The following is a 14572-nucleotide window of genomic DNA, read 5'->3' as shown; positions in this document are numbered from 1 at the left end:
TTTATCTTTTTTTTTTTCAATTTGATATTCTGTATTCCTTATTTGAGTTATCAGAGAACAAACAAAACAAAAAATATGTAATAAGAAGACTAGATTAAAAAAATAAAGTATGATGAAAAATACAGGCTAGGGTTACTGATTGTGGATGTTGTAATCTGTGTCAGTGGTTTTCCAACCTGTGAAGCACAACCCCTTTGGGGCTCAAATGACCTTTTCACAAAGATGACATATCTGATATCTGCATATTAGATAGCTGCATAAAGACTCATAGCAGTAGCAAAAGGACAGCTGTGAACTAGCTAGAAAAGAAGTTTATGGTTGAGGTCGGCACAAAATGAGGAAAAGTATAGCAGCATTAAGAAAGTTGAGAACCACATCTCTGTGTCCTAGGGGAGAATCAGTGTCTCTGGTGATAACATTGTCTGTTCAAACATACATCCTGTGAAAGTGATGCTAACTTGTTCCAAATCACTCGATTCAAATCCTGTTAATTTAGTCAAACTAATAGCCTATAATGTCCTATAGTTTAATTGCACCAACCCTCAGGAAATCAAGACATTAAATTCTTATCTGGAAAAATTAATTCAACTTAATGCAGAATAAATGATCAGAGACTTCCCAATGATAAGGCTCATAGAATTTTGTTCTAAGGGAAAGTCACAGAGATTAAGTCATTGTAGGGTCAGTTTGGTGGATAATTATGGGCGTGGATGTCCTACCAGGAAGAGATAATCAAGAGTGAAGAGTTGAACCAGGCAGAGCTTGTGAGCTGTTCAAAGTCCCCATGAGCAACACAGATCAAAGTTTGGAAGGAGGAGATGAATTGTCTCCTTTCCTATGGATTTCCTGACCTAAGTGGAATGTTAATATTTCAGGTTATGACTTAAAAGTGAAAAGGGAATAAATGAAACTAAATGTCATAAAATATAAATAAGGTAGATTAGAAAAGGAGAGAAAGTTACTAGCTTTTCTCCACAAATTCTTTATCATGTCATTGTAGAGTATACTTACACTATCACACAAACACAAAATAAGAAACAGAAATCACAAAGCAGGTTTGCCAACCTTAAATTCTACTGTTTCATTTAAGGTGACTTGACCATAATTCCAGTTTCTCCCATAGTTTCCTTTCCTTTGGAAAACTATCTTGTCTGTGGTTTCAGTGCTGCTGATATGAATGTTTAAGTTGTGGACATTTTCGCAGCACATGTAATACCTGGTTGGGAAATAAGCAAAGATAAACATGTTAGATTCCTAACATATTAAATACTCATATCTAGTTCTTTTTACATTTTTTTCTTGTATTTAAAATACCCTTGTTTTCTTGGAGTCTTCCTATGTGTGTGATTCAGCATTCTACTAATACTTTGCTCTTATATCAATTAAAAAAATTAATGCATTAACTATTACTTTAGCCAAAATCTCAGTGAAATCTGAGCCTGCTTCCACAATAAAAGCCTTGCTACCTACCCATTTACAAAGAGAATGTTCAAATATTTCCTACCCAAAGCTAAGGGACTGACTGCAAACATACCAGAAATGAAGGCAGAATGGCTCTGGAGTGAAGTCTAAAGCGAGGCTTGAAAGGCCTACTCTTTCACCCTTCCATGCTTGTTCCGTTGGAGTAGAAATGTAAAATCCTGAAAGGCAACCAAGAACTTTTACTTGTGTAAAGGACATAGGCATTTAAAATGAAGCATCAGGATGTGCATTTTTGCACACTGGATGAGGTACTACACTTGGGTCCTTATGGTTGACTCTGCCATAATAAATTGTTTATGAAAAATCACGCAACTCTGGACATCCATCCTTAATTTTAATTTTCTGTACATCTTGATGAATTCGTAGCTTGACAGGTTGTCAGCTCATGACTGACTTTATTTAGATATACGGATTGGTGGACTCATGGGATTCACAATTACTTAAGCACATTTGATGACAGGGCCAGGCTTTCTAAGGAACACTAACTTTATATCCCATTGACTACACTGCATATCTTTACATAAGAAGGTGCCTGATTTTCATAAGGGTTTTATATTTCCATGTTTCTTTGAATGATAACTAATCAGATCACAGAGAAGCAGGAAGCATGCTAATCCACATAAAATCTTTTGAAATAGAACAAGACGCTGCGTAACTCCTTTCTGGTTTAGAATTCATTATTCCAGGCAGTGATTTGAGCCATTCCCAGTGTGTGAAGTATGATTAGAAAGAATATTTTGAACATTCTCTTTGATGCATTTACTTCATTCTTAGTTTGCTACTCATACATTAAAACAGAATCAGGTATCATGCAGCAAATCATGATGAAAGCAAATGAAGTATTGGACTAAGAGAATGTGATTGACATGTATTGTTTCATGAAATGCTCAAATGTGTTTGCTTGAGATCAATTTCTCCTCTCCTGTGCCTTTCAACAGAAAAGTATAGGCGGTGTCATATATAAAGTACAAATTACTGCATCGGTAATTTGTAGAATAAGAATAAGATACAAAAAAGAGAAATGAAAGCTGCTTATAAATACATATTTAGACTATTGAGGCAGAAGTTATTCAGAATAAATGAGGGTTCTATCAAGGGAAAATTGTGGTCAAATGTCTTACAGATGTGATCTATGCACATACATTGGATTCCTATTTAAAATGCAAGGTAAAATAAACATGTTTAACAGGTTGTGCTCCTATCAGCTCACTTGCATTTTTATATATGTCGTGATATTATATGGATATTTTAGCTCTGCCTATGCTCACTGACACAAAGCTGTGTAAAGGACCTGCTTCCGATCAGCAGAAGTCCCCTCATGGGACTGCTAACTGTCCACATCCAAGTTCATCTCAAATTCATCTTGATTTTACCTGTTTAGAAAATGCTAAGAAAGAAATTCTTATTTTACTACTTAGGCTACAGGTCCAACAGCTCAGAAATATTCCTACTGAGCTGGTAGTTGTATGGTGGAAGCACACATCATGTTTCTCCCTCTGTTCAGTCATGTTCACACATCACAGTCTGTCTACCAGGCATAATGTGAAGTACATCGAGTCTATTATTCCAACATCTAGTGATAACTGGCTTACAATTGATTATACAATCAATACATGACTTCATGTCCGAGTAAAACAACATTAATTATGGAAATTAGAGTACCTATTATAATTTACACAAATTAATATCATGTGCAGCTATAGATACTGTTGTATATAAAATAATATACTCTTACTAAATTATTACCCAAGTTAAATAAATTATTCAGCTAACAAAAGATAAATTAAGTTCCCTATGAAATTATAAAAATAGGACATGTAAATTATATTAAATTTAATCTACTCACCCAATTATTCGTTAACATTATCTATGCTATTTTGATTTTGACCACACCAACAGGATGCAATAGAGATTCTCAAAGGGAATACATTTCACTTTAACTTGATAAGAAGTTTTTTATAGCCTGAGCAATTCTATATTCTAGAAGAGTAATGTTTTATCCACAATTTGCTATTCTTGTCCCTGGGATAAGATACATATTTTAAAAAAATCTAAGACATTATGCTGTTTTTCTTAAGTCTTCTAACAACTGACCATATTTGCCTGCCTTCCAAATTTGCATATGTTCTAAACTTTGTGCTTTTATGGGTTGAACTCTAAATTAACTCTGCAACTAGCTGTTATACTCAGAGTAAGACATCAGACAGACACTATTTTAACGGCAGTTTAACTCCCAGCACTATGACTAGTGACAGTAAGTCATGACACCATTTATGCTGGTTAAGTCTTGTGTGCTTGACAGAAATAGTAACTCAAGAAGATAGGACCTCAGTTGAGCAACCATCACATTACATTGGCTTATGAGCACATCTGAGGTGGCATTTTGCTAATTGCTAATTGATCTAGAAAGGTCTAATCAAGTGTGGGTGGTGCTATCTCTGGACACTTGAGTCTGAGCTATGTAAGACAGTTGCTGTGCAAACCCGAGGAAGCAGACTAGTAAGCTGGACTCCCCTGTGGTCTCTGCCACAGTTCTTGCTTCTAGGTTCCTTTCAGGAGTTCCTGACTTTCCTTCCATTGATGATAGATAGAACAGCAAACTGTACACCAAATGAACCCCTTTCCTATTCAAGTTGTTTTAATCAACATTTTCTCACAGCAATTTATAAGCTAATTAGAACACTGCTGTAGTGTTTATTTTCAAGGAAAGTGCCTTCCTTGGGTTGTTTTATAAATCTGTATCAGCAGAATTCTTACAGCAATGCTTAATGATGCTTCCTGAGATGCAACCTGATCAGTTCATTATCTAATTCTATCTTAGCAAATACAAATTCATTCTGCTGAGGCCTCTTTACTATGGCAGCCATCACTTCCAGCCCTAGTCAAAATGAGTTATCTATTAAATGCAATCAGTTCTTCAAGTTCTGATTCTCTGTGTATTTCCAAGTAGTACAAATCTGAGGACATTTCAGATCCTTCTCAATCTCCTGGCCATAGTCTCCTTCTTTCAACTACTCTGTCTTAACCTACTATACTTAAAATAATAGACTTTGACTCATAGAAAATTTAACTAAGTTCCTTAAGAAAACCTCCTTGATACAAGTGAGCAAAGCATTTGAATTTTATTGGATTTCCACTTTTATAGATATTTGTGCATATGTGCATGTTGGTTGTGTCAGAGTTAGTGCAGGTTCACCTGTTAACACACAAGTGCATGAGCTTATATAGGCCAAGGGATGACCTTAGCTTTTGGACCTCTTCCATTATTTTTGATACAGGGGCCTTGTGATTTGGCTATTCTGTCTGACAAGGCAGACCAAGAATCTTCCAGTTTGTGGAACTGCAATTGCCTACTGCCTGCTTAGGCTTTTTGCCAATGAGCTGAGAAGTCTAGTTCAGCACCCCCTCTTTGCCTGGTGAACACTCTCTTTATGAAGCTACCTTTATAGGCCTCTACTACATACTTGCTAAACTTGTTGGACGTGGGGAGATGAGTAGTATCCTGTTTACTTTTGCATTTTCTATTTGGCACTGGCAAGTGCTGTTTAATCTATCCTCGTTACACCAAGTTGACTTGCTTTTACATTTATTAAATTCCTACGAATGACTCACTAGACATTGTATGTAGCCTCATGAGGTCACCATGGTTAAATGATAATGCCTTTTGTTAATTCTTTAATTTTCTTGAGATGCATTTTAGATCTCTTGAAAGCAACCTTAAAGTCAGAAAATTGAATAAAGCTTGCTAATTGAAGCTCACAATGAACTTTTTTTTCTAGTCATATTTTTCTTTGTACAACTTTCTTCTGTCGATTTTTCTGTTTGTCTCTTCAGGACTGAATTCAAATTCTCTTCCACCAAGATTCCAATTAAAGTTATCAGCACTGATGCTGACACATACAGCCGAGTCTTGGAAGGTGGTTCTGATTGCTAGAAAATTGTCAGTCTCCATTAAAAAGAATATAGACTGAGGTAAATGGCTTCGTGTGCCTTAGTCTGTACAAGATAACTAAATCTACAGATAAATATTACTAAGAGGTTTGATATAAAATGATCTAAATTCGGTTTTTTAAATACTATTAAGTTTCCAACAGTTTCCAAAATTTAATACAACAGTAAACTCAAGAGAAACGAGAAGAAGAAAGGTAATTTATGTAAATAGCGCTGGGGGTAATAAAATTTAATCTTAGCTAAGACATCTTAATTTTAATGACCTCCTTTCTTCTCAACACTGTCCATCAGAGCAGTGGAAACAATTGCAATGTTGTTGAAAAGAAGGGGAAAAAGAACCAAAGAAAGCTATGCCTTTAGTGACCCCGACATTGTGAAGTCTTTTTATGCTACTAACCTCATTTGCTCAAATTCTCTGAACAAATAGGCCCCCTCCGAGGAAGAGCATGCCAAAGCATGGCCCTGCATCCACACCACCACCCCCAATTCCTTTTACTTTTAAGGGATACAAAGTGACCCTGAGAGCTGACAGGGCAAAGATTGGGGAGCTGTGGCTCCCCCACGAGGGAGTCCTTTAGAAGATCTGGAAAAAGTTAAGCAGCTTAGATGTTCTTCCCTAAAGTGATGCTAATTCAAAGTTTATCTGTTCCATTAAGGCTTTCCTGTCATTTAAAGGGAAGGTTAAGAACAAAAGAATCCTATATGGAAAAGAAGAACTGCGGGAGACATTTAATTCTCCTTCATTTCAGACACACAATGTTCTGACACATAAAAAAGCCAGTTGGAAGAAAAATACCCCGGGGGGTGAATGACTGGTAGATTATGAAATCACAGCTTTGTGAGCTAGGGAGACCCATCAAGCCCTACCTTCACCCCATTCCCCACTGCCACTGGTGCGTTCTGACCTGCTTGATCTTGTCTAATTTTTAGAAGTCTTGCAAAATAACTTTCTCCGGAGACTACAATTCCCTCCCAACTGCTTAAAATCTCTACCCTACATTCATCCTGTTACACCTTTGTCCGGTTTCATCTCGTTTCTTCAGTTATTAATCCGTTAGCAAGCTGAAAGCACTTTTTCTTTCTGTAATGTACTTAAACTCCTTTAAATAGCAGCAGAATTATTTTATCTTTATTATAATGACACAAAAGTAGAAAGTGAGAATTTTAACATCAAAGGTTTCAACAACATAACACATATCTGTCATAGTCAATAGGTACTAATGGTTTCCTGAAATTTCATCCAATTCCTCTTGATTAAGTGTGGTAGAGACTTTATTAGATATTTTTTTTTACACAAGAGGAAATAAAAGGTGATTTTGTTATATGGTTGTTTCAGCATGTCTTTAGAAGGATATGGTGATTATTAATCTAATGGTTAGTTTTTATCTCAGTGAGTTATTAGTTTATTTATATGGGATCAGGCTTTTGGAAACAATTTATTCCAGGCTAATTACACAGGATCACTCATATGTCAACATTTTCAATAGTAGATGTCATTGAGCTTTTGGAAGCAGCCTTTTTGCAGAACACATTTACACACATATGGCTGGAGTTATATATAATATTTCATGTTCAATTAATAGCTGTTAGTTATTATTAACTAGTAATTATTAATTGCAACTGCTATCCCTTGCATTCACTATTAAACTGATTACACCTGCTCTCTGATTCAGGGCATGTGACCCCCATCTCTGGGTCAGTGGGTACCCCAGTGCTGGTGTCTCTTCAACTGTCTTGCCTTGTTATAAACTGTTCTAGGGTTACCACGAGCTATAAAACTTCTCTGAGCTGTACTTTAAGCCAGCCCCAGTCACTACTGCTGATGCTGAAAAGTGCTTGCTGACAGGAGCGTGATATGGATGTCTCCTGAGAGGCTCTGACAGGCCCTTACCGACAGAGATGTGGATACTTGCCTGCAGTCAATCATCAAACTCAGCCTGGAAACCCTGATGGAGTACTTAGAGAAAGGACTGAAGGAGCTGAAGGGGTCTGCAACCCCATAGGAAGCACAACAATATCAAACAACCAGATACCCCAGAATTCCCAGGGACTAAACCACCAACCAAACAGTACACATGGAAGGACCCATGGCTCCACTACATATGTAACAGAGAATGGCTTTCTTTGGCTTCAATGAGAGGAGAAGCCCTTGGTCCTGTGTAGTCTTATTTCCCCAGTGTAGCAGAATGCCAGGGTGGGGAGGTAGGAATGGGTGGGTAGGAAAGGGGGCATCCTTATAAAAGCAAGGGAAGGGGAAATAGGAGATCAGTAAACTGGGAAAGGAGATAACATTTGAAATATAAACTATCCAATAAAAAAAGGAAAAGATAAGCCAGTTTCTTCTAATCCTCAGTACACAAGCCAGCAGCACAGTGGATCCACGGTTAGATCTGCTCCACTGTTTATATCACTGCACTCCTACATGGTGGGCCTGACGGTTTTCCCTCAAAGGGCCAACATTATCTTCTGTTCTCTTAGCTGTCTTTGCTCCCTTTGTCTAGTATAGGTGGGGCTGGCTTCTGTGATCCCTTAGAAGTTTGATTCATGTCACTGCTTCAATGACATCTAAAGTGATTGCCTTGTTTTAATGAATAATTTCTTCCCCAATTTTACTTTCAAAGCTTTAGGTTCTTCATGCACATTTACTGTATCAAAATTACTTTTTATGTAAACTGCTTCCTTTTCTAATTTTAATAGAACTTGTGATGTGTAAAACCAGAATATATATATATATATATATATATATGTATATGTATATATATGTATATATATATACACATATATACTTATATATATGTATATATATATATTATGTGAGTGCGTGTATGTGTGTGTAGATGAACTATGAGTATGAACAATGAACTTGGGGTCAAAATGAATAAATGAATACATCAGAGGTGGTTTTTGGTGATTACTGTGAAAATACATTAATTATCATCATGTTAGTAAAACAGGTAATTGAAGCATATTAGCCTATTCATCTATTATTGAGATGTCTCTGTTTAAAGAGCCAGAGTTAAACAGGCTTCTATGTTGAAAATTACTTAACTTTCCAATTTTCTTTAAGTCATAGGCCCATCACAGCTCACACTGTCAATTACTGACTCTTTAGCTCACAAAAAGGAAAATACTGGTGATTGTACTACAAACGATCATTAATAAGAAGTAACACCTTACATTTGCTTAGACGATTAGCATTTTTTTTTGCACAGGATAAATCATTCAGATATGGGTAATTGAGTCAAAAATGTACATATTCATTCCTATGTTCAAAATGACCTTACATGTTGGTTAGAGAAACATAAATGCCACTGCGCTGTTGTCACTGGAAAGAATGCTGTGGCAAAAGAAACCAGTAGGCCAGTGTGACAGAAAGTATGGGTATAACTCTAAATTCCCACTGTTGTGTGGAAACTGTTACATGCGATTTGTATCCTTAGTGCTTTAACACAGCACTGTCAGTGAAAGGCTACTGTTACTGCACTTTCCTTTTGAAGAATGAATTATATATATATATATATATATATATATATATATATATATATATATGTCTGTACAAACACATAATATACATACATACATGAATGCAGATATATACTCATAAATACAAAGATACATATATGCATATACCTACACATATGCATACATATACATACACATGTACAATATATACATGCACATGCACAATAAGCATACACACAAATACACATGCACACATAAGTATCCACACAAATACACATGCACACAGACTTTCATTCTACTGTGATTGTGATTTCTCTTGACATTTATAATAACCTGTTTTAACTGAGTTTGCAACATTTATTACTGGGTTTGTTAGTGGTACAAATGTGTTACTTCAGGTTTCTCAGTCGAATCTTCCCAGTACAATCACTGACCCCGTATTTTTCATACTTTACTACTTAGACAAACTGTGTTATCTTTAGTGGTGGTTTTCTATGTGTTATCTAGCATCTCCTCCACAGGGTGCTACCTTTACATGCCACAGTGCTCCCTTGCAATTGATGCTCCCAATTCATTCTTCTCCATGGCGACCTGAAGACAATCTGTATGTTTTATTCTGATAGAATTTGTACTTTCACAAACTCTAAGTTGTTGTTTTTTTTTCGTTTTAAATAAACAACACTATCTGAATAAGTTCACAACACTTATGGGTTCTGGGCCAATATATTAAACTGGATTATAGTTCTGTGTGCTCACAATGAACAATTGGAAAATGAAATTAAGGTAAAACAGACTAATGGTCAACAAATTTAATTATCTTACCCAAGTCCACTTACTAATGAATAATTTTAGAGCTATGGCTACAATTTCCTTATCTCTAATGAGATTTCAACTACATATCATCATATCTGGATAGAATAAGGAAAAAAATATATTTCAAAACCCACTCACTTAAACTTAGATATTTCATTGCCTTTTTTCCTCTCTTACAACTTTATTTTTAAAAATAAGAGATACATATACAGATTTTTAAAGGCATTTTGACATAACACTCTATGAATATATTTTTGTCAGCACTGAATTCTTTTAGAGGTTTGATAGCATGCATTGAAATCCCCACTAGTAAACCATAAACATAAAGTATATGTAGGACAGAATGTAACATGGAAACAGTCAGCTTTGGTTGCCATTTTTAATATATATATTAATCTGTGTGTATCTGTACCTACATATTATTTTATAATAGAAAAAATAAAATATTTTACTTAATATAGCTCTATTTAAATGAAGTATTACTGATACTTTTCTGCTTTGCTTTATGAACAAATATAAATCACACCTGAGTCATTTCCAAATGTGTGGTCAAAAGGTGGGCCAGTGTAGCAGGGAAACGTGGTCCCTTGGATTCTTTCCCACTCATTATCATCATCAAGATCCTGGGTCCAGAAGCAAAAGCCATCATCAAATGTACAGTTGACTTTCTCATAATCTGTGAATTAAAAAAGCTTAAATTTAATATTTAGCAATTTATAACATAGAACACAATCCAACTTTCTATAGTTTGTGATTGCTTGCTGTGGATCAAGTTATTGTTTTTTTTTCTTTTATTAATGTTAACTCTGATCTACTTTATAGACTTTAAATACCTATTTGTTTCTACCATGACAAATTATTGTATATTGGGCTTTAAGAGTGCAAACTTATATTGCTTCTTTTCCATGTTGATTACACTGTCTATCTACATAAACTTTGTCCCTTCAGTTTCTCTCTCCTGAAACTAAATTCAATAAAGTCAATGTTTTGTTGAAAATTTTCAGGATTAGTTTGTATTAATCTATTTTCACTTGTAATACTTAACAAATATAAAAAATTCATTTAATTGTTACATTGATTGGTGATTTTTCTCTTTTTTTTATTTTTGTTGGTTATTTTATTTATTACACCTGCTTGGTGTAAGCGCAGTCACTCCCAATGTCCTGACTCTCCCAGCCCTGTTTCAGAGCAGAAGAGAGACCCACTACTGTACATTCCCCATGATTTTTCTAAAGCTGGACAGTCAATTTCTATGAAAAATAGCAGCAACTTTTAATTTGCCATTTGTTTCTAAGAGAATTAGTTAAGGGCTAGGAAAGAATCCACATAGTGTGAAAACTAGATTTTGCTGCTGAAAAAATACTACAGTAACCAGAGAGCTCAGTACAGACAACGATGAAACAGTAGAAAGTACTTACTGTTCAGCTCACTGCTGTTGAAGGTACTGTAGGTTGCATTAAAGCCAATGTAATCATGCTCATCAGATTTTATCAGAAAGGTGACAGTACCTTGGTTGGAAAAAATTCGGATTGTTCCAGGATCAGTTTCCCAAAAAGAGCCTATAAATGAAAATGTTTAGAAATTATTATAAGCATGTTCTATCTCTACACAAAGAAGAAAGATGAAGCACTTTACATCATACTCCTCTAACACAACAAAGTTGGGCAGTTATGGGACTAATGTTAGCTTGTGTCTCATACTGCACCAAAGAGCAATAGAACATCATCTTTCTTAATACCTCTGCTCTGCTCATCCACATTAAAATAGAATCTTAATAATAGGCAACGTAAAAATGCTTTTATGAATTTAAATTGATTACATTATTATTCTGCCTTAGCTCTTCTACCTTGGGAGTATTTTTTAACTTTTGATTCTCCAGGATTGATATGCTTATATTTAAGGAACTCACATGATTTATAAAATTATTATTATATGAAATGCTTTTACAACAATGTGTAGCTTACCATGTCTATCATCAAAGGAATTAATATCTCACTCAGGAGAATCAGAATTGAATTTTATAGGGAAAATCAAATATTAAAAGTGTAATGTTTAAGTACACAAAAGTACATATGTTAGATGGGCAATCTGGATTGGGTATCAAATTCAGGCCTTTGAAAAGTGTCTAACTTCAGACAGAGAACACATCAGTGCTATTTTTTTCAAAGTGACACTTCATGAAATACTGAAAAAATATGCATTTCCGTACAAATTCATAGAACTTCACATTGGCATGTTGATTTTCACAAAATTCAGGAGAAATAGCATGAGCCAGTTTTCAATGTTCCCATCCATAATGTGTCCTGCACTCAGCTTTGTTCATGAAGGCTTGTGTTGTCAATTTGACTCTTTCTAGTAGTGTTTGTGACTTCTCTCCATCATGGGTCTCATATTGAAAATCTTGTGCAATGACTTACAAGAGATGAATATTCTATAAACCTGGCTTTAAGCTTATGCCTCTTTCTGGTACTGTGTTCATTTGCTGTTTATTAAAATTCTATGGAGAGTGGCTTCTGGGTGGAACAAATGAAAGCAGGGACACCAATGCACATGACAGTGTAACAGACCCCACAATGGCAAATGTTAGGGCTCTGCTGTAAATAGTTTAAGGCTTTAGGTCATATAGCTCATTAACCTGATTTTGGTATATAAGCAGTCCTCTGGGAAAAGTATAGAATGTTTATCTTTAGAGATTTCATGAAGCATTAATCATACAGAAAAACTCTTTTGATCACATATCAAAACAGAGCCACAGTGACAGATGGTATGCTCTGCACCAGAGAGGATACCAGAGTGCGAAGATTTTAAGGTCGGGTCTCTGTAGACAGTATTCAGTTTAGTCTCCCTCCTGTCTTCCTCTATTGCTTTCTGTTCCTCTTTACTCTGATGGAGTGTACTGATTCTTAGGAGAGGGACAAAAAGTCACTTTTATGGGGAACAGTGGTCAAGGCACAGAACATGTTCAATGATTTCACTTATTTCTGTGTCCCAGCAATTAGATTTTTAATCCTGAAAAGCAAAAGCTATGATTTCATAGTTTTTGTGACTTTCTCACTTGGGCAGGTCATGAGTACATTTTATTTCATGATTGAGCACAAGTATTAAAATATGAATTATCAGAGCTATTTAATATTTCTATAATATATTCTGATTTGTATAAAATCAGTTTATGATTTTAAAAGATAAATTTTTACCTAATATTACATTAAAACTGGTAGTATAATTTTCAGCTATATCTTTCATCAAAATTTAAACCTATATGAATATTAATTTGCATAAAATTGCATAAGTGTCATTGATCAACTAATCATTCCTTTTCTAACAGCATTACCTCTGGCAAATAATGTTAGTTAAAAAAAGAAAGTAGAGAACAATGGTAAACATGCAAGTTGTTTAGCAAGAGGGCAAAGGACAGACGTGGCAGACATTCTACAGAGTAGGTTTCAACAGGTGCTGTAAAATTGTCTAAATTCTTTTATTTGAACAAGAAAACTCATGATCTGAGTCATTAAAGGAGTGTTTTTTTAAAGATAATTTCAATTAAAAATGGCCAAGAGTAGTCAAGGTTTAACAGTTCAGAGAAGCTTTATGTAGATAGATAATTTTCAAATGTGTCAGAAGTCCACAGACTATGATATTTATGGACATTTTAAAAATTAAGGATCATTTGACTAGAGACCTGTCTCCTCCTGACAGTACCCCCTTCTTAGATTACAAGAAGAAATTGAGCATCAGTAGAGTTGCTCCAATTGTGGCAAGACAGCCACTAAGCAAGAATTGCCTCATTCATCTACAGACAATACTGTCCAGAAAGACAGTTTTGTGGAATAGTTGACTGATAAGTTTTGCCCAGTTGAAATTATCAGCCCTTCAAATTTCTGCATTAAAAAGGTCTGTCAGATATGATCCTGTGCCAGAAGGCTGAAGACTGATGCTCCAAAGTTTTGAGAGATGTGGGACTATCCTAGTAATCAGTGGTCTCGGCATATTGGCTAATTTTAGAAGCTGTGTTTTGCACTTCTCATGTATCAGTCATTCTGAAATTTCGGACATGGTTTAAGACCGGTAATCTCATAGCCAAACCAACTGTTTGACATTAAGAAAGTTAATATAGATCTAAAAAGGTGGTTTTCAGATGACATACAATCTAAAACAGAGATAGAAGTCAGGTGTAGAATTATTTTTTTTAAGATAGATTAAAAAGGTGCTTTATTTAATAGATAAAATTGATAGACTGGATGTTAAGGCTGTATATACATTATAAATTGTAAAATGATGATAGTTATATTCATTTTAAAGTTGAGGAAAAAAGGCCTCTTAACTGGACAAAAAGGGGGAAATGTATATTGTCCTAAAGCTGTTTGTACTTTAATGTTAATTCTACTTTCCTAAGAAGGGCTGCCTAGTCAAATACTCATGAGGTGACTTCACCTGAACCTTCCCATTTTAATTAGTAAAATAAGGGAAAGCCAGTGACTGGGCAGGGTAAGGGAGGTAGAGAGAGAGGATCAGAGAGGAGAGGTCAGAGGAGGGAGGAGGACGGAAAAGAAGGTCCAAGATGGGCTTAATTGGTGCTAAATAGCTATGAACATTTAAGGATTTTATAGATCTAATATCTCATATAGAAGCGCAGTTTGTATTATTGTCTATTTGATGTAATCTTGTTGTGTAGAGGGTTTGTAGATTGATAATTGAATACATAAACCTGTATAAAAAGCTAAAAAAAAAAAGAAAAGAAAAATGATCGCATTACTAGAGCATCAGGTTATAAGAGAACCTCAAAGATGCTCAACATGTTGCCTTGAATACCCACTGAAAGTTGAGTATTGCACCATGTGCTGATGATCTAAATTTTCCAGGCACA

The 14572-nt window shown here is 35.2% G+C and overlaps 1 protein-coding gene across 1 annotated transcript in view; it reads right to left on the bottom strand.

The window, feature by feature from the left end:
• TMPRSS15 (transmembrane serine protease 15) overlaps positions 1 to 14572 on the bottom strand; it is a gene marked incomplete at both ends in the record, with an annotated part of 120485 nt that overhangs the window by 53511 nt on the left and 52402 nt on the right. The window contains 4 exons of the mRNA XM_080919410.1: positions 1066 to 1216; positions 1535 to 1640; positions 10235 to 10384; positions 11127 to 11267. Coding sequence (XP_080775536.1) covers positions 1066 to 1216; positions 1535 to 1640; positions 10235 to 10384; positions 11127 to 11267 — 548 coding nt within the window. The remainder of the gene's footprint in view (positions 1 to 1065; positions 1217 to 1534; positions 1641 to 10234; positions 10385 to 11126; positions 11268 to 14572) is intronic.

This window comes from Micromys minutus (genome assembly GCF_963924665.1).
Source record: "Micromys minutus genome assembly, chromosome: 7".
Classification (NCBI taxonomy): domain Eukaryota; kingdom Metazoa; phylum Chordata; class Mammalia; order Rodentia; family Muridae; genus Micromys; species Micromys minutus.
The sequence above is the reverse complement of the archived record's forward strand: the minus strand, read 5'-3'. Positions and strand labels throughout refer to the sequence as shown.